The sequence below is a fragment of the Hypomesus nipponensis genome, chromosome 18 (genome assembly GCF_054491055.1).
Source record: "Hypomesus nipponensis isolate SF chromosome 18, ASM5449105v1, whole genome shotgun sequence".
NCBI lineage: Eukaryota > Metazoa > Chordata > Actinopteri > Osmeriformes > Osmeridae > Hypomesus > Hypomesus nipponensis.
In genome coordinates, this window is record NC_140378.1 from 12439272 (window position 1) to 12462669 (window position 23398).

Genomic DNA, 23398 nt, shown 5'->3' on the forward strand with positions numbered 1-23398 from the left:
CACAAACACAGTAGCCTACACATTCAAGTAGGATTAGTGTTTGATGTCGGAACATCAATCATGTCATACTTGGTACTGCATGCAATAATGTCATGAATGAGGTGTACATGAATTTGAATTGTATGACACCTACACAACTAAAACAATTGTACCTTATAACGTGACTTGTTTCATCCCATCAATGTATTTGTACATTAAGTACATTTACATTAGTAGTACATTTAGAATTGATGCTTTATGATGTATGCTGCCATCTTGTGGTATTCTTGTGCACACTTATGAAACTTCTAAAACATTTCCGATTGGTCTGCTCAACTTTGTCTCCTGTTTAGAGAATGTAAAGTAATGTTCCTGCTATGTGACCTTCAGCAAGACAAACATCATACGCAGGGAGCACAGTTAAATAACTTTTATTTAGTCTGATTCAAAAGGTGGACATTATTTAAAAAACAAAGCAAAAAAACGAAGGGTTTCAAAACTACAGTGTCCTATAAAATTCAGCACGCAAAATAGAGCTTTCTGATTATGTATCCTAAAGTCAAACACTAGATTACTTGATGTATAGTTTACTCTTAACAGATCTTTAGCCTCTAAAATTAGGTTGAAATATTTACACTCCATTCATGAGAAAAGGAAGAACATATAAACTTGTGACTGTTACACAAAGGTAAGAATTCATCAACTGTGGCTACTGTCCTATTTCTTATACCACATACTGTCAAGCATATGCTGTAAAATGCACAACCATAAACCTATAGTAATCCATCTGATTTTTAATTGCATACACTTATGTGATCAATAAACATGACCAAAAATACAAATTAAATGTGATGCCGTCCATCCTAAAATATACATGAACACAAACACACTTCAGATTCAACACGCTTAAGATTAACAATTTTGTCTAAGTCTTTAATCAGCTAAACAGGCTCTTGTTACAAAATATAGGTCTTCGTCACAATTCAATCAATGACTTGTTTATATACACTATCTCTTTAAATAGGCTACATAATGTGTGCATTTGTATCAGTGTTGGTGCACAGATAAACAAAAAGCTAATAATAGGGAAGGCAAATGGGCATCATCCAATATTTACCTCTTTATAGCCAACAAAACTACAGTGAACATATCCTACATAAATATAGCCAACAAAAACTGATGAGGAAAAAGAGTATGGTCTCCAAATTATTGTTTCCTTATATGAAAGAAAAACCCATAATGTCATCCCTGAGAACAAGATTTGGTTCAGTACGGAGTGCATCTGAGACTTACTGGGAATATTACATCCTCAAGAAACCTGTCTTTTACCTCATCAAGACGCTAAAAAAGGTCCAAGACAGTGTCGATGTTAGAGATGATAACTATTGATAAAAGTTCCTGACTGGACCACTTGCAAACATACCCACACACTGGCAGTTAAATCAGGTAAGGTGTGAGACAATTTACACCTCCAGGTAGCTATTATATTATTGGCTCCCTAGTTGTTTGAGACCTAAGGTCTTGGGAATCTTATTTTGGACACATGATAAAAGACTGCACCAAAATATGTAGGTAATGTACTTCTGTATAAAACAGTGGCATCAATGTGGTGCCCTGACTTTTTTTTTGTAATTTCACCCTGAATAAAAATACATTTAGAATCAAATGGAAACAATTTAGTTTTTGTGCATAACAACAGGAACATTGTGAAGGACATGATTTTAGCTCTGGTCCTCATCCTCATCCACATCGATATCTTCCTCTTCCTGGTCTCTGGCCTCCTGAGCCCTTGAGAACTCGTCTACATCTTCAACATCCACCTCTTCATCCTTCTCCCCATAGGAAACCTCCTCCTCCTCCTCTCTGGCCTCCTCGTCACTGTCAGAACCTGGGAGACAAGGAGACGACCATTAGAGCCTTTTCTGGGAGGAGGTAACTGAGGGACTGACTAGGAGACCGGTGGTATGATAAGCTTGGCTTAGTCACTGGACTGCACAACCTGCATTCTGAACTGGCGGCCATTGTGGATAGAAGTTTGCAACCTTTCTGCCTTACCGTCAATCACCACCTCTCCGTCATCAACCTCCACTGGGCTCTCATCTGGGGAAATATTGGCTGTCTGTTCAGGTTAACCTGGATCATTAAAACATTCACATCTCACTGTGCACTGATGGTCTTCCCTACCAATTAAAAAAGAATGTATTGCTACAATTTTTACTGTAGACAAGACATTGTATTAAGTTTGTGCTAAAACTACTAAGTCGTTTTTCTAATATCATCAGTTCAAGTTGTTGCTGAGTTGGTCATCCAGCAGGCCATTTCCTCCTTTTTGGATTTGAGCTATCCACAACTATCTGTCAGCAAGGGTATATGTGAATGCCTCTCTTTGACCCTGTCTTCACCAACCTCCAGCACTCCCCCTCTGTTCCTCTTCCTCCTCCTCCTCTTCATCCTCATCATCCTCTTCCTCCTCCCGGCTTTGGCCTCGTCCAGACTCCGCCTGGTCATCATCCGAGTCAGAGATAACCACACACTCATCCCCGTTGCTGTTATCCGCTGCCCTGGTACCACTGCAGAACAACAGGGACATAGGACTGCAGGTTACACAGCGATACTTCCTTCCGTTAAATCAAACCAATGAACTGTCCTAATGGGAGGAGTTGCAGTACTTCATTATAAGGGACAACACCACAGAAACGTGGCATATGGCTAAGCGTACCTTCCATTCTCCCTGGGTTCCCAGAGCGGAGTCAAGTAGTACCTCAGAGGGTTTCTGTAGAGGTCCTCCTTCAGTATCTGAATAGCCACACACACACACGTCAGGTAAGCCATGTCCTGCGAGGCCAGGCCCAGTCAGCATATGAGTCGGGCACAGTCTCCGAGCTCAAGCAGTCCTGCTCATCCCTACCTGTGCAATGTCGTCTCTGCCTGGGCTGCTGTGGTCACTGAACCAGCAGAAGAAGGTCTGATAGACCCCCCGAGCCAATCGCCGGGGCTCACTGTTGGCCGTCAGGTTCTGGCCACGATGCCACAGGATGGGGTTAGAGAACGACACGGGAGAGCCTGAGAACACAGCCAACCATACGAATGCTGTTAAAATACGCTAAACAGGTTTGCTCTGCTTCCCAAACATATCTTTTAAAATGTAACATAGTTCTTGTTAATAATAAATATTTTGTTTCAGTCTCACAACAAAAAAGCTGGTGGTTTGTAGAAACCAGGCAGCAAACCAGTTCAATCAGATGGCTAGCCAGTATCTCTCTTTCTCACCTCCCATTCCAAGGTGAAGCTCCTTTACTATGATATTGTTTTGGAAATAAGGGTTCCGTCTAAAGTGGAACCCAATTCTGTAGCCAAGTTTGTTGTTCTTGAATGACTCAATCTGGAAAGATTTACACAGAACAAAAACATTTACATCAATTGCCGGCAATGGATCTTGCTGGATCAGGAAGAACTATGTAAACTTGTCACACATTACAGAGTATCCAGTACTGACCTCAAGATCGGTCATGTAGCTGAGAGCATCCTCATCGGTCTCGTCAATGTGGGCTGAGAGATGAGGGTGGTTCAACAACTATAACGCCTTGAGTTAAGGGAAAAGGAGACACAGCATTTTTCTTGTACACACACACACACAACTACCACAGACAAGGATACTGCTGTGACCCAGAAGCCAGGGATGGATTTTGCGATGGTGCTGCGTTGGTCCAGGTGAGGGCGTCGCTGTCGACTCATTTTCAATTCCAGTCGCTGGTGAAGTCGCGCACTTTTCTTCTCAAGAGCATCTAACCTCATTTGTACCTGTGCCAAAAGAGACACTGACTGTCGAATCTCCGGGGCCATCTTCACTGACACAATAGCGCACTCCCCGTCGTCGTTGTCCTCATTGTCTGAAGGGAAGGAGGAACTTGGTGTGGAGGAGGATTCAAGTATGGAATCGTCCTCCTCGTCCGCATCTGGCATGTCATCTGTACCTTCTCTGTCAACATGGGCTGATGTAGAACTGTCTGCAGCAGCTGCCTGTGTTTGAAACGACCTCTCGAGTTTAGAACTTCCCTTGGATGAATCGCGATCACTACGCTTAATTTTGTTTCCTTGTTTCTCAACATCAACTCTTTTGGATGAACAGGGAGTCTCTTTTCTTTTGAGATCACCATCTCCCCCTGTGAGACTAGCAAGTGCTTCTGCGGCTGCTATTGCAGCCGAATCAGACTGATCCAGTGAAGTTGACGGTCGGCAATCAGCAGCTGTACCGTCCTTGGCATCAACCTTTGCATCGCCAATTTCAGTTGTCTTCTGAGGAATATTTGCATCCACTGGATTACTGACATTGACAGCCGCGCTTCTGTCTTCCCCCTGTCCCGTTTGTATAGAAAGTCCACTCTCCTCTTTCCCATTCTGCTTTTCTAGATCAGCAGACACCGTACCGTTGTCTTGCTGTTTGTTGTTACCCTGATTAGTTACACGCACTCCACACGATGTTTCGTCCAGTTTGGTTAACTTACTTGGAGCAGGAGACTCGCTGCACTGTTCAGGAGACGGACATCGTTTCCTGGGCGCGGAGTCTACGGACTGTTTGCAGTCCGACGACTCGCTCATGTTAGCAAGCTAGCAAACTTAGCAGGTGTGCTAATTATCTCTCCCGCGGAAATGTCGATATGGAAAATAGCTAGCAAACTATCTGCTAAAGAGTTATTTATCAGAAAACCACACAACAGTGGGCTGCACATATAATAAGCAAACATTCGTTTGTGAGCTTACTTGTTAACTTGCTATCTTCTTAGCTAGGTATGCAATGGTCGTCTTGTTTTGCTTTTCCGAGGCCTAGCTACTAGCCTAGCTTAGCGCGAAAAGAACCGAGGCAGACTAAATAGCAGGCTACAGAGTAGCTTAGCTTCCAACCTTGCGTGTATTGTTCGGGCAGTGCTCCATTTTCTTTAACTACTACAGCTCTACTAAATATAAATATATAGTAATAATTAAAATGTATTACATTAAAATCGATGGTTCTATTATTACGCTCTTCCTTGTAGTCCTGTAATTATTGTAAATGTCCTTTCCTTCACTATTCTTTCTGCGCTACAAGGATGACAGGAAAACAATTCCCTGATTGGCTACAGTACGTCGCGCCGAAACCAATCATATGAACGGACTTGTTTACATGAATCAAATAAACTACTCACACGGGTTGCTGCGCAAAACAATTTTGTCATATCAGATTTGATTTGCATTATTTTTATAATGCCAACATGTAGTATTTATCTAGGCTATATTGTAAAATAGAATACAGGAGATAAAATAGATAAGTTCTCGTGTTTTTGCACTAGGAGACTGGCAGACATGACAATTTGAGACGTCGATGGTCATCTTGAGCGTCTTTTTTGCCAAAATGCGCTTGGCAAGCCGTGCTTTTTTGTTGCCAATTGTTACTAGTTTCAGTAATTCTTTAACTGGATAATCTGTAGACACAGTTTGTAAAGCCAGAGTGGTGCAGCAGAGAAGGACACAGTTGAACTTGGCTATATTATAGACGTGGGTTTTTGACAAGTAAAGAAATTGATCGGTAAGGGGCACTGATATGCACATATTATTACGATAGTAATGATCGGTTGGGTGACATACTAGAATAACCACATTCTAGATTATTTGAATTATATTATAGGCCTAGCTACTTAGACGGAGACCTAATATAATGAGCAAAATAGAAAATGAATAGCTTTGCAAAAAAGCACAACACCAATAGCAAACAATCGCCTATGACACTTCGGATACTATGTTAATAACAATAGATTGATCAAAACGTAATTGCTTGCCATTGTGACTGCTATATTTGTAAGCCTGCTATATTTGTAAGCCTATTGGAGGCGCATTGGCGATGTGGGTTGATCAAGGGTGTCACTAGAACTAAACGTATTGCTAAATTTAGACGGTTGCTTTCGGAACCATAACACACCACAGCTCTTTCACCTTATCTTTTGAACCAGCACAACTCTGCCAGTCACAAGGGCTGTGAGACTGTGATCGCACTTTCTGTTGGGTACTCCATTTGTGCACAGCTGCACAACACGTTCCTAAACTCTGGATTTTTTTGTGTAACATTGGACAGTGGGTTTAAATCTCAGTATCGGAGACTCTGATGTCCTCTGTACAGTGCATGGTATTTTCGCAAGAAAAATAGCAGCATCAAAATGTCTTTCTTAACCATACCAGAACCAGAGGGTCTTTTCACCTCGGTGAAGACTGGCAGGGTAACTGAAGAGGGTCACTCCTCCGTGGATGAGGACGATGATGACGATACACAGAATGTGCATCTCATCCCAAGGTGTTCTCCGATACCTAGAAAGCGTGGACAATCAATCTACGACGAGGACGCCGAATATTTACGAATCCGATTGGGGTTGGTGCTACCCGCAAGGAGAGTATCATTCGCCGATACAACAGGTGGAGACCTAGTGGATGTGAAGGAATTTGTCGCATTTGATTCGGACGAGGAAGATGCAACGTATGAAGCAGAAGAAGCAAAGTACCAGGGGCCAGATCGTCACCCAATTTACCGCGTGAGGCCTGAGTTCGACATGCCCACCCCCTCTACATTGACGCACGCCGTTCACACTAATAAGATAGAAGTGGAAATGGTGTCAACTGTTGAAGACGATCCACTGACATTCAGGGGGATTATCAGAGTCTTAAACATCAGCTTCAATAAAGCAGTCTATATTCGTTCAACTATGGACAATTGGGGCACTTATTATGATTATCCAACCGAATATGTCCAGGGATCACACGATGGAGAGACTGATAAGTTTTCTTTTAGACTGTCCTTTGCCCCACCGTATGTTACCCATGGCTCTCGAATTGAGTTTGTGGTTCGCTTTGAAACGCCTGATGGAGATTACTGGGCGAATAACAATGGTAGGAATTATGTTGTGACCCTTCTCTTGTCCTATGAAGAAGAATTGGCTCAAGCCAGCAGATATGATATGCAAGCCATAAAAGGTATCCTGAAACCTGGAAAAATCTACAGGTAGGCCCAAATAAGGCGTCCAAGCGTCCATTTCCCAGAGCATGCAAGGAAATGAAGACAACCAAATTATGAGAGAGTAGCCCTTTTGCACAATAATATACCACTGTAAGGAATAGCTAAGGCTGACTTCTTATTAGCCAATACAAAAGCATAAGCACTTCAAACACTGAAGAATATGCTAAATGTACCCTACTTACAGAAGGCCTATTATGTGGGGCTAGTAGCTTTAATGAGCATGAGACAGCCAGGTCCTAGTGTCTCTAGGCATTTTGAAAGGAGACATGTTTGGAAAGAGAGAACACACCCCTCTCAGAATGCCAGTCATCCAGGGGTGTAAGTGGGGTTCTAAATAGGACAGGGCAGGTGTCACTTTCAGCCTTGCCGTTTCAAGGACCAAGACTTTACCCCTGACCTTTCAATCAGACCAATCTTGTTTCAATGGTATAGGTCATGACCTTGTGTAGAAGCCCAGACAAACACCTCTTCTTTAGCTATTCATAAAGATCAACTGGATGACTTTCTTTGACTTTCTTGATTGGCAGGATGGTGATGACATTTTGATAGGAGCAGCGAATGTGCCCTAATGGCTCTTTCCTATTGAGTGGCACTCACATGACACGTTACCACACTTCCTCAAGAGGTGTTGTCTGCTTTTTGTGTAGACAAGACTTACAGACAAGCCTGTACATAAACTGTCACCTGGCCAACCCAAACACACACTGTCATAACTAAACCTGGGTGATTGGGAATGCATGTGTTTTGCCTCATTGTTTCTCATTTAAACAGTTTGTGACTATTTCCACAATTAATATTTGAGGCTGGGTGAGCTAGGACATTTGGTGTGGATATAAATGTCGATAATGATTTATTGTGTGACTTACACCAAGTAAACATGAAATATGATGCATGATGTTTATCGTGTGACCAGAAATAATCACACACCCCTTAAGGAGTTTGTTGTTGTTGTTTCTGGGTTTAGGGTACAAACTAATCTAGTTAATGTGGCTGGTTATAGCAATGATCTAATTTTGGCAGGTAACGGTTGGGCAGAGTGAGGAAATGTTGAGGTAACGTCCAGTCAAAACTAGGCCTCTCTGTCCCTTAGGCTTGTCCAGTAATCAATAATTTTGTAGTCAATTATTGCAGTCAAAACAACCCTTGTCAGTGGCCCCACTTGTATTTAGCACCTACTTGGCAGACTAATGCTAATAAATGGGTATTGATTCAATGACTTTGCCCATCTTTTGACAAGGTTTATGTCACATTTTAGAGTTGTCCTGCCCTTATTAAGTCCTGTCTTCAATTAATGTGTGATCTGTAATAGTAATATTACCTTTATCTTTGTATTATTTCTGTCTCAGTAACAGTTTGTCAATCAGTCAGGCTGCATCTAAGATAATGCTGTTTTATTAAATACTAACTCTGTTTTTTTTTACTTTCAGTATGGAGGATGACTTTTATGATGATCCAGACCTGGAGGAAGGTACAATATGGCCGCTGTTGTAAATTTCCCATTAGCAGTACTATTGTTATAGTTCAAAATGTGTTTTGACAAATTAGTGCTTGTCCTTTTGAATGAATTGGAATGCGATCAGTGTCAATGAGCTTGAAATGATCATGAACAAACTATTTTAATGGTATTTGTTGCAGGTGAACCAGAGTGCTCTGTGATAGTGAGGCCTATTCCCATGTGCCCAGACGTTATCCAACCAGAGATCGATGTGGAGGTAATGCTGTATGGTCATGATGATATATTGAAATGTTGTATTCAATTTATAGTCCCTTTGTTAAAATCAGCTCACTCTGTGCAAGTGTGTTGATTGTCATTGGTCGACACATCTCCCAGTGTAATTAAAATAAGTACACTATGTGTGGAACTGATTTGAACATGACACAATGAGCAACAAGTGGCCAGGCCTTTGTCCTTTTGTAAAATGTTTATGGGTATACGCAGGCATTTTTATTCAAATGAAATGAAGACCAAGAAAAAATAAATAAAAGTAAACCAAGAGATTTTAAAATAGATTTTTTCCACAATATACTGACATTATTTTGTTTATCTTTCAATGGCTTGGTTGTCTGTTGTTCACAGCTCATTGAAGCTTCAGCAAGAACTTAGGTAATATCTAATTGTCAGAGTAAATGCATGATTCTGTTATGTTACTTGCACCAACCATCTCATGCATATCTCCATCATTTTTCTCATGGTGTTTTGGTTTGTTTCTAGTAGCTAGTTTCTGGCTTGACTTCATCTGTACATTATTGTTGTTTTAAATTCTATAAGTCATGCTTGCATCGTGAAACTAGCACAGCCAAGTTATGAGGTATTGATATTTGTATTTTATAAACTGTAAATACACTAACATGTAAACATCAATGTTTATGTATAGACTTAAGATGTTTTAGAAATTGGATTTGTGGCTTTGCATGTATTTGCAGACATTTGTGAAATGGTCATCTTTAACTAGATATTCACAAAAAATGTGTATCTGTATCTGAATACCACATATATCTAGTCTTAGATATTATTGTATGTTTGATAGTGAATATCACTAAGTACATCATTACATTTGTTTAAAGGGAACTCAAACAATGCTTACAGCATGTAATCTACTAAAAGAAAAGCATCCTACTGTATGTATTGGTATGCTTTCTCTGAATGGCTTTGATTCAGATCTCTATCTGACTGATTCCCTTGACTTGAAGTTACCATGGCTGTTTTTATCTCTGTTATCTCCTGCAGATGGTATATGACACAGCCAGTTCTCCTGTCCTACACAACCCAGACCTTCCATCAGCTGATGGAACGCTGTCCAGTGTCTCTGTGTCTCTGGGTGAACAATCACCTGACGTGTCTTCCACTGCCACAACTCCAACCACTGAAGACCCATTGGAAGCCTCTCAAGAAAACCAACCTCTACAGCTCTCTGAACCCGAGCCTGAACTCAAACTGGACAATGAATCAGACAAACGAAACCTTGACCTAACTGTGACTGATACTGAACAGACACTCACTGCTACTGACTCAACTTGCTTGGACTTGATTCATTCTGTCACAAACTTGAATATAGATCTGCCTCATACCAACCTGGATGACACTGTCACTAACCTCAAAGACACAGTACGTGCCCCCCTTCATACTGTTAATGAGCTCCTTAACATTGACCCTAGTGACATTGTTACTGATCTTAGTGATACTGTCACTGACATTCATGAATATGTAACTGACCCTACTGATGCTATTACTGCCCCTAGTGACACTGTGATGAACTTTAGTGAAGCTGTTACTGACCATACTGACACCGTGACTGACCCGAGTGATACTGATACTGGGACAGACCCCCCTCATATTTTTACTCCCGCGCCACACATTGAGATCCAAGCTGATGTGCCTTTACTGAACTATAAAAGAAATGAGAGCAATCTTCTTACAATCCCAGAACAGGAGATGGAGGGTGGATCAGAAATGAAAAAAGAAGAACATTTGAGGCTGAAAGAGGACAAATGGTTGGTAAGAAGAAACAAGAAGCTACCCACCAGCTCCATCAAGCTTTCAGAGCCGTCCTCAGACCCTGACCATGGTGAGCTTGGGACTGAGAGTGACATTGAGACCGGAATTTCTCCAGAGTCATCCCCCACTTCCCCTGAGGAGGCTGATAAACTGATGTGGATAGAGAGGGGCCTACAGAGAAAGTATGGGAATCTGGTGTTGCGAGCAGAGTGCTGGTCACACAGCCAGCAGGCCTCAGAAGAGTATATACCTGGAGTAGAGATATACTCCTGCATGTGGTTGCCACCTGTTGATTCCACAGACAGTGCTCCTACCGTAACAAGCCAGACACCGGTGGAAGATCGGCACACAACTACACTTTCACCTGTATGCACAAACAACCATTCACTGTCAGAAGGTTTCACAGAGATAAGGGCCTCCATGCCCCAATACCCACAGAAGACCACACAAGACCCACATAAAGTTAGTTGTTGTGAGGCAGTTGAAAAAGAAGAGTCTTACCCGTTTTCTCTGTTACAGTGGGAGATCAGTCAAGCAACCTATCAGAGAAACACAAGCCTCTGATTCCTGAGTCTGAGCCTACCATGGAAAGGATTCTGATCTCATCAATTATCTTCCTGAGTGTAGTGATCTGCATGACACTGGTGCTCCATCAACCCAGTGTTTTCCTCTTCAGGGGACTTTTCTTCATCACACTCTGTTTCTAATCACCCAAGAGCCATGTTCCTCCTGCCTGGTGCCTTTTCATGATTCCAAACAAACATAATGATTATTATGTGCACAAGTGGATCTTGTTGTTTGATTATTTGTGCTTGTGTGAGGGTGTAAATGTGTGTATGATTTCTCGCACCAAAAAAAGTTGCTGTTATATTTCGTCATGATATCCCACATGAGGTCAAGATGATAGTTAATTATTTGCTTTTTACTTAAAGGATTTAAATTGTAAAAACGGTTTTCCAAAAGTGGAAATTAAAACAGATGGATATAAAAATAATAATAACAGATTTTATTGATAACACAATTTATATTTGAAATAAATCTCAAAGTGCTACAGTTAAGATTATAAAACAAGGTAAGAACATCAATATAAAATACAATTAGATAATGAGGTTAATTAAAACTCATAAGATCTGCTAAAAAGAAAGGTTTTTAGTCCTTTTTGAAAAGTCTCGGTAGTTTGAGACTGGAGCACCTACTGTATCTTCTACTCTTTACTTTCTAAATGACATGGCATTACAATTTGTGGTGGAAGAACATGATGTTACTGACAACATTAGGTTTCAGTTTTTTATATCATTAATATTAATATGTTAGTTTAATTGTTTTTAGATTTTTGGAAATCTTCTTTACAGAACATGGGTAGTTATGTTTCCCCCCTGTAAATCCCTGTAGTCTCTCCCTAATATGTAGCAGGGTATCGAGGACATATATGTATAACAGATAAGGTACATTACAGAATCAAAGGTTCTGCAGTAAAATGTGTCTATCTAAAACGATTTATCCACCATTTGAGTTGGAATGACATCTTGGCCATCTTTGGCCAATTAAGATAATCTTTCAAATTTATGTACAGTACAGACCTATAGAATTTTGACGTGAAACACTTTGATGTCACGGTTCCCATATCTACATGTTGCTTAAACTCTGTTGTAGCAGTCAAAAGTCTGTACCTGCATGTTCGAGAAAAAAAAAGCTCTCCCAAACTTCTGTAGCACAGTCATGACCATTTAGATTGAGATAATGAATTAATATATATTTGAAGTGATAGATATGTATGTTTGCTGTGTATATATTTGTGGATGTAAGTGGGCCATACAATTAGGTCTTTAACTCTTATTTCCCTATGTTTATGTTCTACAGTTTTTATGCAAAACATTAGTATCAGTATCCTTCACTACATCTCATTGTCATTCAGAATCATAAGAAAAAATAGTTTATATGTGTACAATCATGTGATTAAAATCTTTATGATACATAAACTACTGAACTATATCTGCAGAGTTAATCAGAGTTTTCGTGTTTGAGACTTAAGGCCGGCTGCAGTCTGTGTACAAGCTTGGAATAAATGGAAATAACCAGAGGCAACATGAGCCGCTGATATTAGCTAAAAGGTCAGGCATTGCACTGAAGTCATGGTGTCATACTTCAGTACAGAGGGCAGAGCCGTCATTGTAAACTTAGATCAGTGTTTAGAGGCCGACAATTCCCCCGTGAAGCCCCTTTAAAAGCTAGGCCTATGGTTGACTGCTGACAGGTCATTTTAGGTCATTTTATTAACTAGGCTCATCTATTGTGTAATCACAGTTTTACTTCAGTGTATACTTTTGTTGTTTGGTCATTGTAAGGCAGTATGCTGTTGTTTTTTTTGCAGTCCAAAAAGAGAACATACCGCAAACAGTCCACAACATGGATTATGACCTATACGTTTGATGTTAATTAATCATTTAATTCTAAAACTTGTTTACTTTGGTGACAGATTTTGACTTGTATAGGCTACGGTCATTCATACCATATCTCTGTCTAGCTCTCTCTCTCTTTTTCTCCGTCCCGAATCGAACCGAATGGACTCCGCGAAGAGGCGAACCGCTTTCAAGCAAGCAGCCATTTGATTGGGATTATTATGAAAAATATAGGCTATATTTATACAAATCTAACGTTTTTGCGTTTTAGTGTGTTCTGGATCTCTTCAATCCGAATTTTACGATGTTTTGTTGTCAATTATGCATTTGTTGAAATAATCGAATGTCTCGTTGGACAAGCCATCGCTGGACGTCATAACAAAGACTGCAAATAACTGTTCGTGATAAATAGAGAGCGTGCATAGCTAAATAATGCAAACAGAAATTTATCATGGCTATTTTCAGTCCTCCAGACCGTGTGAAACGATTATTGGACGAGCAGTATGATTGTCAAGATGTTCGCAGTGGAAAATATATTTATTTTATAAACGTTGATGGGTGGGTAACCCTTGACAATCTGACATCATTTAGATAGAGGGATAGAGAACAAGATTGTGTTTTTCCACATCCGAATTTTCCTTAGACCCTTTTCGACCTGATGATGCGACGTGGAAGTCGGGAGTTTTATGAAAATGGATGGATGACATGACATGGACATGGACACGAACACAAACAACAACCTTTGGTCTGTGAAACTACAAAATGATAATAGAGCATAACCAGAGACTGAACTGAACAGAGATCGCACTCAATGGTTGGATTAATAGTTCATTTATTAAACATTTTGGATTATACATGATCATTTATTCTTGTGTCACAGTGCCTACCCGAGGAGAATGGCTTGCATATAACAGGTGTTGGGCCAGGCAACAAAGGAGAATGCCGCTCTTCAATATTTTTCCTCTCATTTTAATACACTGTAATACCAAACTAAAACGGTAAATTATAGAGCAGTGCATAAATGAAAGGTAAGTTATTTTTGGATGGCCACTATATGATTAGGCCTACTCTACAGGCCTGGTCAGACTGATGGAATTATAAAGCAGACTAGGCCGACTGTTTATTATTGTTATAATCAACATCTAGCTATTATTCACATTATTGCAATGTTTTCGTCATGTATCTTTTAAAATTAAAAAGAGATATGTTGGGACCTACAATCCTCAGGGCCAACTAACTCACTGCAATGTAATAAAATGTAAATCACTTTATAAGTATTCGCATAGATTGAATATTTTGAATAGTGTGACAACAGGTGATACATCTCTCTCACAAGCAACTACACACAGACAAACCCACAGACATAGTAGCATGAAACAGAATGCTAGTTTGTCAGACTATCTCTGCCTCCTGATATCTATTCGATGTGCTCTGTCTGCTCCATCCATACACCCCCATGCATGCACTCAAACACCCACACTTGCACAAAGTATGTGAGCTGTCGTATCTTAGCAACGGGCAAGGTAATTACTGAGAGAGCCAAGGAGCTGGCATGTTGTAGAGCTGCTGATCTGATCCCAGACATAGAGAGACAGCAAGGCACAGATTGTTGCCCAACAGAAGCCATTGAAAGCCAGGCTTTTATTTTCTAAATAACATTATGTGGGTGATTATTTCAAGACAAGGATGTTGCAATGACTGCCAGCATCATCTCCCTCATGCTGTCTGTCTCTAATTTACAGGTGGTAAACGTGAGAGAAGAGGGACATTTTTCCAGTCTGTCATGTAGAATGGATCCTCCCTGTTCCTCCCTGTAAGAGGAGAGGAGGAGACAGAGAATACCCAAGACGAGGAAGAGGGGGGCTGCAGGAGGTGGAAGAGTTGAGCTGTGTGCACAGAGAGAGGGAAAAGTGTGTAAAGAGAGAGGGAGGAGTGAATCCATAGATCTAGGTAGTGGGAGAACATGGCTAACCAGAGCTTTGGCATTGATGGCCCCGGGAGTCTACTAGCTGTACTGGCCTCACAGAGTGGACTGGCAAGGGGCAGCAGCAGTAGTGGAGGAATCACGGCCTCGGATGTGTCAGCCTACTTCAAGCTAATCTTCTTGGGGCTAATCATCTGTATCAGCCTGGCAGGCAACTTGTTGGTGTCCCTACTTATCCTCCGTGACAGGGCCCTCCACCAAGCCCCCTATTTCTTCCTCCTAGATCTGTGCCTGGCCGATGCTGTTCGCTCTGCCGCATGCTTTCCCTTCGTCCTGGTGTCTGTTCACAACAGCTCGGCCTGGACCTACAGCACCCTGAGTTGTAAGGTGGTAGCCTTTTTGGCTGTGCTCTTCTGTTTTCATGCTGCCTTCATGTTATTCTGTGTGGCTGTCACTCGCTACCTGGCCATCGCTCACCACCGCTTCTATGCCAAGCGTATGACGGTCTGGACCTGCGCTGCCATCATCTGCATGGTCTGGACTCTGGCTGTTGCTATGGCATTCCCGCCTGTATTTGATGTGGGGACCTACAAGTTCATCCATGATGAAGACCAGTGCATCTTTGAGCACCGCTACCTGAAGACCAATGACACTCTGGGCTTCATGCTGATGTTGGCTGTTGTGGTTCTGGCAACTCACGGCTTCTATGCCAAGCTCCTTCTCTTTGAATATCGGCATCGCAAGATGAAGCCTGTTCAACTGGTTCCGGCCATCAGCCAAAACTGGACCTTTCACGGGCCTGGGGCAACAGGTCAGGCTGCAGCCAACTGGATTGCAGGGTTTGGTAGGGGTCCCATGCCACCCACCCTCCTGGGCATCCGGCAGAATCTACACACCCAACACCGGCGCCTGCTAGGCATGGAGGAGGTGAGGTCAGAGAGGAGGCTGGGGAGGATGTTTTACACCATCACTCTGCTCTTCCTGGTCCTCTGGGCGCCCTACATAGTGGCCTGCTTCTGGAGGGTGTTCGTGAAGTCCTGCTCTATCCCTCACAAGTACCTCACCATCACAGTGTGGATGAGTTTCGTCCAGGCTGGGGTCAACCCCATCTTCTGTCTCCTACTAAACGAGGACCTGAGGAAAGTTCTGAGGGCCCACCTGCCCGCTTACTGGAGGACCAAACAACACCTGCCACAAGACGAGGCATACTGCATCATGTGATGAGGAGGGGGCTTAAAGTGTGTGTGGAGGAGTTGTTTATTCATTCAGAGAGCTTATAGTAGGCTGTGACAAAAAGGATGCTCCAGGAAGGTGTTACGGCAGATACAGTGTATTAGTCTACTCTTAAGGTCATACTGAAATGAGCTAGGCATTAGAGGAACACTTGTACTGTACATGATTAGAGTAGGGTGTATGTCTTCACATGTACTGTAATGATGCATGAACTAGTTGCATTTGAGCAAAATGACATTGTAGGCTACAAAGTAATAGGCCTGATAATCAAATGCCACTTCAAGATTTGATTGCCTTACACTTAAGATGGATAAACCTGCTAAATGGAAGTATTGCTCACAAAGCTGTACATGGGACGATAATCCTACATACTGTACACAGGACTTGAACAACTGGAGCGACATGCACTGGACTATTGATATCATTGTGGGCTTGTTTCTGATTTGAAAAAATGATACAGCTAAAACTTCTCAGAGGATTCTTAAACCGTGGACGCCTTCTTCATGTGGCTCAGAGAAGACTGAAAAAAATCAAGTGGACATCTTCCTGTTTGTATAAAACACGAATGCCTGTGTTACTTTCTTTATAAACAAAACACATGTTGCAGATGCCACTATTTTTACAAAGGAATTGTGAATTGGATTCATAATGTACAGTGTATGATCTTATGTCAAGAAAGGAAAATATATTCCTACTCATGGTGTTTTTTTTATTAATGTGTGTGTGTGTGTCAGTGAGTTAGCGTGTGTGTGCTTGTTTGTTTAAAGTATGGGAGCTAACAAGAGAAGATGATGACAGATTACAATATAGAAGAATATTTCAAAAGAATGGTGTCATTGTATGGTTTGGAATGATGATCAAATATGTAGTGAGATGCAATGAATGAATGCAAGGGACTGCAACTGATGGGCAGGTTCAGGTAGACTACAGACAATGATTGAGAGTGAAAATTTTACTGAAAACCATATCTTGTGCATTGTAGGAGGTCCCATGAGATTGGCCCCAATGATGATGTATTCGATACAGCTGAATTAGATCAAGTTGGTAAACAACCCAACACATTTGTTTGAAAAATTACTCTGTAGGGAATGCATCCAAAGTATTTTGGTGTTTCATTAGACATTTCTTAATATTCAGCACTCCAGAGCCTAAATAAGTCAACCATACCAATGGATGCCCCCATAACATACTAAAGTGCATATTTCAAACAAAAAAGTGAAACATGGTCAATTATTTCAGATATGGCGTTATTTTCTATAGTCTTGTTTCTGTACAGTATAATTGAAGTGGTTATTTTGTCCACACATCAATAAAGAGTCTACTTTTGTTGCATTTGGATCTCACTGTCAATGCACTTTCATTTCTGGCCTACATTTGACGACACTGGCAATAATATAGGTTACATGTAAAATATTACATTTGAGTTAAAGAAAACTTTGTACAATTATGTTGGAATACACAAATTATAATATTTTGAAGATCTGTTCGTCTGGAAAGGCAGTTATTGTTATATATAAACCTGTATTGCTATTTAAATGTCTTCACAAAGAGTGTATTATCACTCAGCTGTGGGTATTCTACCTTCGGAGATTAAGGTATTGAAAAATATTCAAAAAAACTAATCAAGTATAGGTTCATAACACTGAACAGTACAAACTAGCTGTTGACATTATAAATACATTGGCAACCAACTGCTGGATTGAGAATTTAGAATGATTCTTTTTGATATAATCAAAATAGACTTGGAGTTACAATAACTTTATAGGGTATCTTGTAACAATTATTTGGTCAAAAAGTTCAAGCTCTGCACACCAGGGGTGCCCTGGTTGTAAGATGTTTTATATCAGAACATGTAAACAAGACCAAACTACACAACCTTTATAACATTACAGTAGGCTAGGGTTTATTAAATGTACGCGTATAATAAATATATTAATCTGGAATCATTTAATCTAGAATGAAACAGAAACTAGCATATAGAACACACAAACTACACACACTTAAGACACGCATAGTTTCATTAAAGTAACATCACTTTTCTCAGTCTTTTTCTGTGTTGTTTTAAAGTGAATTTGTCAGTACTAATTTAGTTTGATCTGTGATTTAGTGCCATGCACATCATACCAACCCATGACACTGAGGAATGCTTAATAGGCAAAGATTAAGGGACTGGTAAGATTTAAGGAAATAAGGCTGTCAGGTCACTCATTACTGCTTCTTAACTGTTACATAACAGGTTAGCTAACGGTCTGACAGAACAGGTTATGCAATACAAATAGTGAAGGAATTGCCTTTGAAAGATAACATTTCATGCTGCACATGTGCACACCAGGTTAAGTTGACATCCTAATAGTACAAGCCCTGGCACATGCATGTTTCTCTGGGTTAGTGTTCTTCAGTTTGCAAAGACACAGCTGTTGCATGTAGCAGTGTTTACCTACGCAGAAGTCCTAATATTACCAACACCCTTGACAATAAGCCAACAAAGCCAATACAAATTTCAGGTTGTAACTGTCCATCAATGCAGCCTCAGCAGTCTAGTACAGTTGTAAGAACTAATTGTTGGACGGACAAGAACTTTATCAGTAGTTTTGTTCCCGAGCATGGGGAAGCATTTGGTTGGTGGACTACTTCTGTTCACGCCTCCAAATGATGACCATGCCTGTGGAGTCAGCGGAGGCCAGCAGACTCTCATCACAGTTGAAGCTGACATCTAGCACCGGCCCTCCATGGCCCTGCAGCTTGTTCACTATGGCCTTGGTGTTGCGTTCCACATCAAAGAAGTACACACAGGCATCCTCACTGCCAGTCACTGAGACCGAGATGGATATCATGAGAAGAAAAGGTAGAGGGGAGTGACAAAGAGAAAAAAAGAGTAAGGATATAAGCCGACTAAAACCTGACAAACACATGGAAAAAGGTTATTTGTAAGGATGGTTTTATGTTCAAATAAAGATGACTAAATGACTGTGACAAAATGTGCTGACTATGTAGTAATAAGGATCTCAAAGAACGAAGCTATCGATGAAGAATCCATCTAAATCTTAGCATAGGACAGCATGACTAAAACCTCCTACCGACACAGGCTCCCTGTCTGAAGGACATGAGAGGGCAGAAGATGCTGTGGAGGGGCTGGGAGCCATGCTGGATGGGGAAACTTCTCTTCAGCTGCAGAGTGCCTTCGTTGTCCACCACTCTGTAGATAGCAGCACAACGCCCAAATCATTCTAATCAAAAGTAACACTTCCCGACCTGGGAAATACGACTGATTCAGGAATTCCTATTCTATGCATTCTTTAACAAATGGCCAACAATGACCACTTAGACACTGACCTGTAGAGTAACAGCTTGTTGACACAGGCGTTCACTAGCAGAGAGGGGTCCCGCGCCTCGCGACTGATCCATGAGCGGGCTGATATACTGCAGATGGAGCTGCCCTCACTCACCACCAGACGCTTGGCCTTGGTCAGCTTCCCTGTGGGGGTAGAAGGGTCCCATCTGTTTCACAGATGCTAGCATACTGACAGGTTACTCATGTAACACCTTACCTACAGTATGATTTTATACACAGTGGTCGGGATGTTTGGTCAATGTACCTGTGGCCATGTCGAACAGGAAAGAGAAGATACTGCCTCTGTCATCCCCAGCCCAAAGGATTTTCCCTGGGGCATCAAAGGACATAGACAGCACCCGACCTGTCAGTTTACTGGACCCGCCCTTAACCTTCTTTCCAGTGGAGATGTTGACCACCTGCAGCAGGTGCTTACTGCTTCCCACCTGCACAACACAACAAAGACCAACCACAGATAGTAGTTACAGACTGTGGTCAGAGCAGCATAGAGAGAACTAAAACGTTTTTGTCCCAAGAATATCAGTGCCCAGTCTGACCTTGTGCTGTTCTGTGCACCTGACAATAAAAACTTGAACCTCGAGAACAGGGGCTCCAGCTGTGGATGTTACTCACAACAGTCAGGTTGTTGTTCATGGGCTGGAAGGTGCAGCAGAGCAGCTCGCTGGCCTCAGGGTCTCGGACCTCTCTGATGCACCGGCCGTCCTCTGTGTTCCAGATACGCAGAGTCCCGTCCAGAGATGTGGACACTATGATGTCATTGCTGAGGGACCAGGCGAAGTCAGTGACGGGGCCGCCATGGCCTTTCAAAGTGACCTTCACGCTGGGAGGAGACGGGGACAAGGTCATGATGGAAAGCGTGCCGTCCAGTGAGCAGCAGGCCAGCAGGTGCTTGTCGTCGTTGGCAAACTGCAGCCGAGGGACTAGAGAAAACACAGGATGTTTCTGTTTCATTCTTTTTTTTTTTTTCTTGTTTTAAACCCATATACTCCCTTCTCCTTACCAGCAGAGTCTACATGTTGGTCAAATATGTGATGCATGCCAGCAAAAGCATAGTTTTCACTCAGAGTGGTGTCTCCAGCCATGGCCCGGCTGGCCTCTGCCACCGAGGTGGGAACCAAGCTGCCTGGAGGCCTGTAAGCACAAACCAACCCAAGCACCATTTCAATGGCATGTCATTCATCGTAACTGAACTAGGAAACAGATGTGATTGAAGAAAGTGTCTGTAGCTCTCTGGCTCTGTGTGAATTGGGGTGGAGAGTGAGGAGTGTTCCTTGGTACCTCTCGTCATAGACTGCCCTGTTCATCTGGGCCTGGAGCTGGTAGGAGCCTCTGCTGACGGAACGCCGGTGGCCACGAGCCCCCTGTGCACGGGGGTCCTCCTCAAAGTCCTGAGAGAGGAAGTGAAAGAGAGAAAAAGACAATCTCTGGACATGAGTGTCGTTCAACAAAGCACCGCAGCTCACATTTCTTTAATCAACCCTGAAATGACCAAATTCACACTGTTGTCTTCCTCTGTGATCGGTAAATCTCCTACCCTCCCTTATCAAAGACGGTAACACCATCCCTCCCTCTCATACTCGGTGCACCTACTGAACCTAAGTGGCCATATGATTATGTGAGATAGTCTTCCAAACGCTCCAGTAGCGCAGCTGTCTCTCCCTGTGGCTGACCCTCCCGCTCTGTCCTGTTCTCTGTGTCTGAGTCTGACCTCCATACGGTCCAGTGTGGTGCGGGAGCTGCGCACACTGCTGGCTCTGAAGCTGCTCTGCTCAGACAGGGGCCCGTAGCGTAGGCCCAGCAGCTGGCTGCGCAGCCTCAGGTACTGCCTGCGCAGACCAGGCTCAAAGCCACACTTGGCGTTTTCTCTGAGAAGCTGGCTGCGCCGACGGATGTATTGCGTGCGGAACTGTGGAAACGTAGGCGTGCGGTAAGCATTGTACCTGTGGGATGGAGAGAAATGGGGAGAAAGGCGTATTTGTAAAAAAAATATAAGCAAACATTGTGTGCCTTTTTACCTGAAATGGTATAAATATCCATTAAAGTTTACCTTGCGTCCACGGCCAACACTTGCTGCCAAACTGCAGCCATTCCACAAACACTCAGGGTTGAGGGAAAGCCACTGCCTTAGCAGATGTCAGATTCTAGAGACATAAACAAGACATGAATACCTTATATTCAAAGACAATCTGTTCATAAGAATTTAGTGTGTGTGTGTAGAGTGGGACCCAGGAATCGTTGTGTATGTGCGTGCGTGCCTGTATTTGTGTGTGTGTGTCTGTCTGTCTGTCTGTCTGTCCTACATGGCTACGTAGAAATTGAGAACACCATCACCTATAACGTAGCTAGCAAAATAAGGATGACACATAGAAAGCTGGTGTGCATATGGACATCATTAAATTATCTTGCCTCGTTCTTACAATTAGACTTCAGCAAATAGATAGCTTGTCTCATCGCGACAGAATGATTTGCTAACCAGCTAAAGCTGGCTGGCTGGCGTTAGCATAGCTCGATACTGTGTACAAGGAAAAGAAAAGAAAACTGAACTGAAAATTAGATTGTCTTTTGTACTTCATTGCTACTATCTAATTCTACATAGCGTACTTCTTATGATTTATCTTGCGTTGACACTGATGAAGTACACCAATGTTAGCTCACATCATACCTTCCTTCCTTAGCTTCGCTCCATCGTTGGTCGGTATCTGTCAAATGTAGTCATGTGACACATGTAGATCCTGCCCAGTTGCCGGATACACTAACATGTATACCAGTAAACTGCTACGTTGCCCTGTAAAAACGAATCCCCATGATTTAGCAGTCAAATATGACCACTGGTGGCAAACTTTCTAAGATATTTTATGATACTGGAAACCAATAGCAAGACTCGATGAAAGAAAACGATGTTCAATTAGTTCAATTCAATTACTAATATCAAATTATACGAAATTGTTCTCCAATAGCCTACCCCCATCACAGACACTGAGGGCAAACTTACCATACTAACGAAGAAATACTTCAGGGTTTTTTATTGATTACAATTTAATGAAATGTCTTCCTTGATGTTGATAACAATAAGTCATTGTTTGTCCTCACAGTCACACAATAGTGGGATTAGAAAATATGGTCGCGCGCTCAGAGGTTTCGCCTGAGCTCAGCAAAGGCCCTCAGAATGGTCCTCATGCGCAGCTGACGGGGCTCTTTGCTTGTTCCGGATGGTCTTTCTGGAAGGGGCCCGGTGACAGGAGCATTCAGCACCCAGAGCCATAAATGAGCGAGTTGAGCGCCACATAAGCACTCGCCTACATTTTCTAATAGACGCACGGACTTTGGAACGCAGCCAAGATGCCCGGAAAAGGTGAGAACATACTTTTAATTAAACATAATTCATTTAATTTTCATCGCATCTTATTGCCAAACTTGTTTTTCCATCATTGATTGCATTGCATTATCAAGAAAGATAATTTTATTCTGGCCAATTTAGAAAAAAAGCCTCTGGAGTTTGTCACAAACCTGTAGGCTATCGATTGGAACCATTGCCAAACTCAGCAGTATATTTCAATATTGATCAAATATCGGAATTAAGGAAGACATTATTGAGCTGTTTCAATTCTAGTTTCTCTCAAATTGACATTCTTAGGTAATAAATCGGACAAGAAATCAGCTACCAAGGTAAGAAAATCTACACTAAAGATCAGTCTTTATGTTGATTATTTCTGTCATCAACCTCTGGTACATTTTTATTTGAGAATGTTCCAATTTTACTCTGACTAAACAGTTTAATATTTCTTGTAAAGCAACCTCAGAGTCCTAAGGAACAGCCGAAGAAAGGTGATCAGAAAGGAGATGATAACAAACAAAAGCAAGGAGGTAAGTATTTACATGATGTATTATTTCTAAACTAGTTGAGGAATAACTGCATCTGATTGGGGCTCAGTTATAACCTATAGCCTTTAAAAATAAAATGTGGTGACCATTATGG

The 23398-nt window shown here is 41.9% G+C and overlaps 5 protein-coding genes across 7 annotated transcripts; 3 read left to right on the top strand and 2 right to left on the bottom strand.

The window, feature by feature from the left end:
- Positions 1 to 394: 394 nt before the first annotated feature.
- Positions 395 to 5206, bottom strand: tspy (testis specific protein Y-linked). 2 transcript variants are annotated; one of them, XM_084681360.1, is made up of 8 exons: positions 3637 to 5206; positions 3476 to 3553; positions 3250 to 3361; positions 2888 to 3042; positions 2699 to 2775; positions 2386 to 2549; positions 2035 to 2079; positions 395 to 1867 (listed from the first exon to the last, which is right to left on the bottom strand). In XM_084681360.1, the coding sequence occupies exons 1-8, from the start codon at positions 4576 to 4578 to the stop codon at positions 1701 to 1703; spliced, it is 1740 nt and encodes a 579-aa protein (XP_084537486.1). In that variant the 5' UTR covers positions 4579 to 5206; the 3' UTR covers positions 395 to 1700. The 2 variants fall into 2 exon arrangements, with proteins under 2 accessions (XP_084537486.1, XP_084537487.1); XM_084681361.1 differs by lacking the exon at positions 2035 to 2079 and having other exon boundaries at positions 3637 to 5199.
- A 152-nt stretch (positions 5207 to 5358) lies between these two features.
- On the top strand, positions 5359 to 9885 carry LOC146252166 (protein phosphatase 1 regulatory subunit 3A). 2 transcript variants are annotated; one of them, XM_084681367.1, is made up of 5 exons: positions 5368 to 7003; positions 8446 to 8486; positions 8654 to 8730; positions 9096 to 9122; positions 9747 to 9885. In XM_084681367.1, the coding sequence occupies exons 1-4, from the start codon at positions 6168 to 6170 to the stop codon at positions 9120 to 9122; spliced, it is 981 nt and encodes a 326-aa protein (XP_084537493.1). In that variant the 5' UTR covers positions 5368 to 6167; the 3' UTR covers positions 9747 to 9885. The 2 variants fall into 2 exon arrangements, with proteins under 2 accessions (XP_084537492.1, XP_084537493.1); XM_084681366.1 differs by lacking the exons at positions 9096 to 9122; positions 9747 to 9885 and having other exon boundaries at positions 5359 to 7003; positions 8654 to 9026.
- On the top strand, positions 9143 to 11301 carry LOC146252167 (uncharacterized). Its single transcript, XM_084681363.1, has one exon. It carries the CDS (start codon positions 9747 to 9749, stop codon positions 11076 to 11078), a length of 1332 nt encoding a protein of 443 aa, XP_084537489.1. The 5' UTR covers positions 9143 to 9746; the 3' UTR covers positions 11079 to 11301.
- On the top strand, positions 11220 to 17408 carry LOC146252168 (putative G-protein coupled receptor 173). Its single transcript, XM_084681364.1, has 3 exons — positions 11220 to 13658; positions 13794 to 13941; positions 14656 to 17408. The coding sequence occupies exon 3, from the start codon at positions 14877 to 14879 to the stop codon at positions 16056 to 16058; it is 1182 nt and encodes a 393-aa protein (XP_084537490.1). The 5' UTR covers positions 11220 to 13658; positions 13794 to 13941; positions 14656 to 14876; the 3' UTR covers positions 16059 to 17408.
- Positions 17409 to 17947: 539 nt separating this feature from the next.
- wdr13 (WD repeat domain 13) lies at positions 17948 to 22582 on the bottom strand. Its single transcript, XM_084681362.1, has 11 exons — positions 22415 to 22582; positions 22085 to 22207; positions 21470 to 21563; positions 21131 to 21362; positions 20701 to 20810; positions 20423 to 20553; positions 20035 to 20342; positions 19667 to 19847; positions 19404 to 19545; positions 19148 to 19266; positions 17948 to 18882 (listed from the first exon to the last, which is right to left on the bottom strand). Exons 3-11 carry the CDS (start codon positions 21508 to 21510, stop codon positions 18698 to 18700), a joined length of 1449 nt encoding a protein of 482 aa, XP_084537488.1. The 5' UTR covers positions 21511 to 21563; positions 22085 to 22207; positions 22415 to 22582; the 3' UTR covers positions 17948 to 18697.
- Between the last annotated feature and the right edge of the window lie 816 nt (positions 22583 to 23398).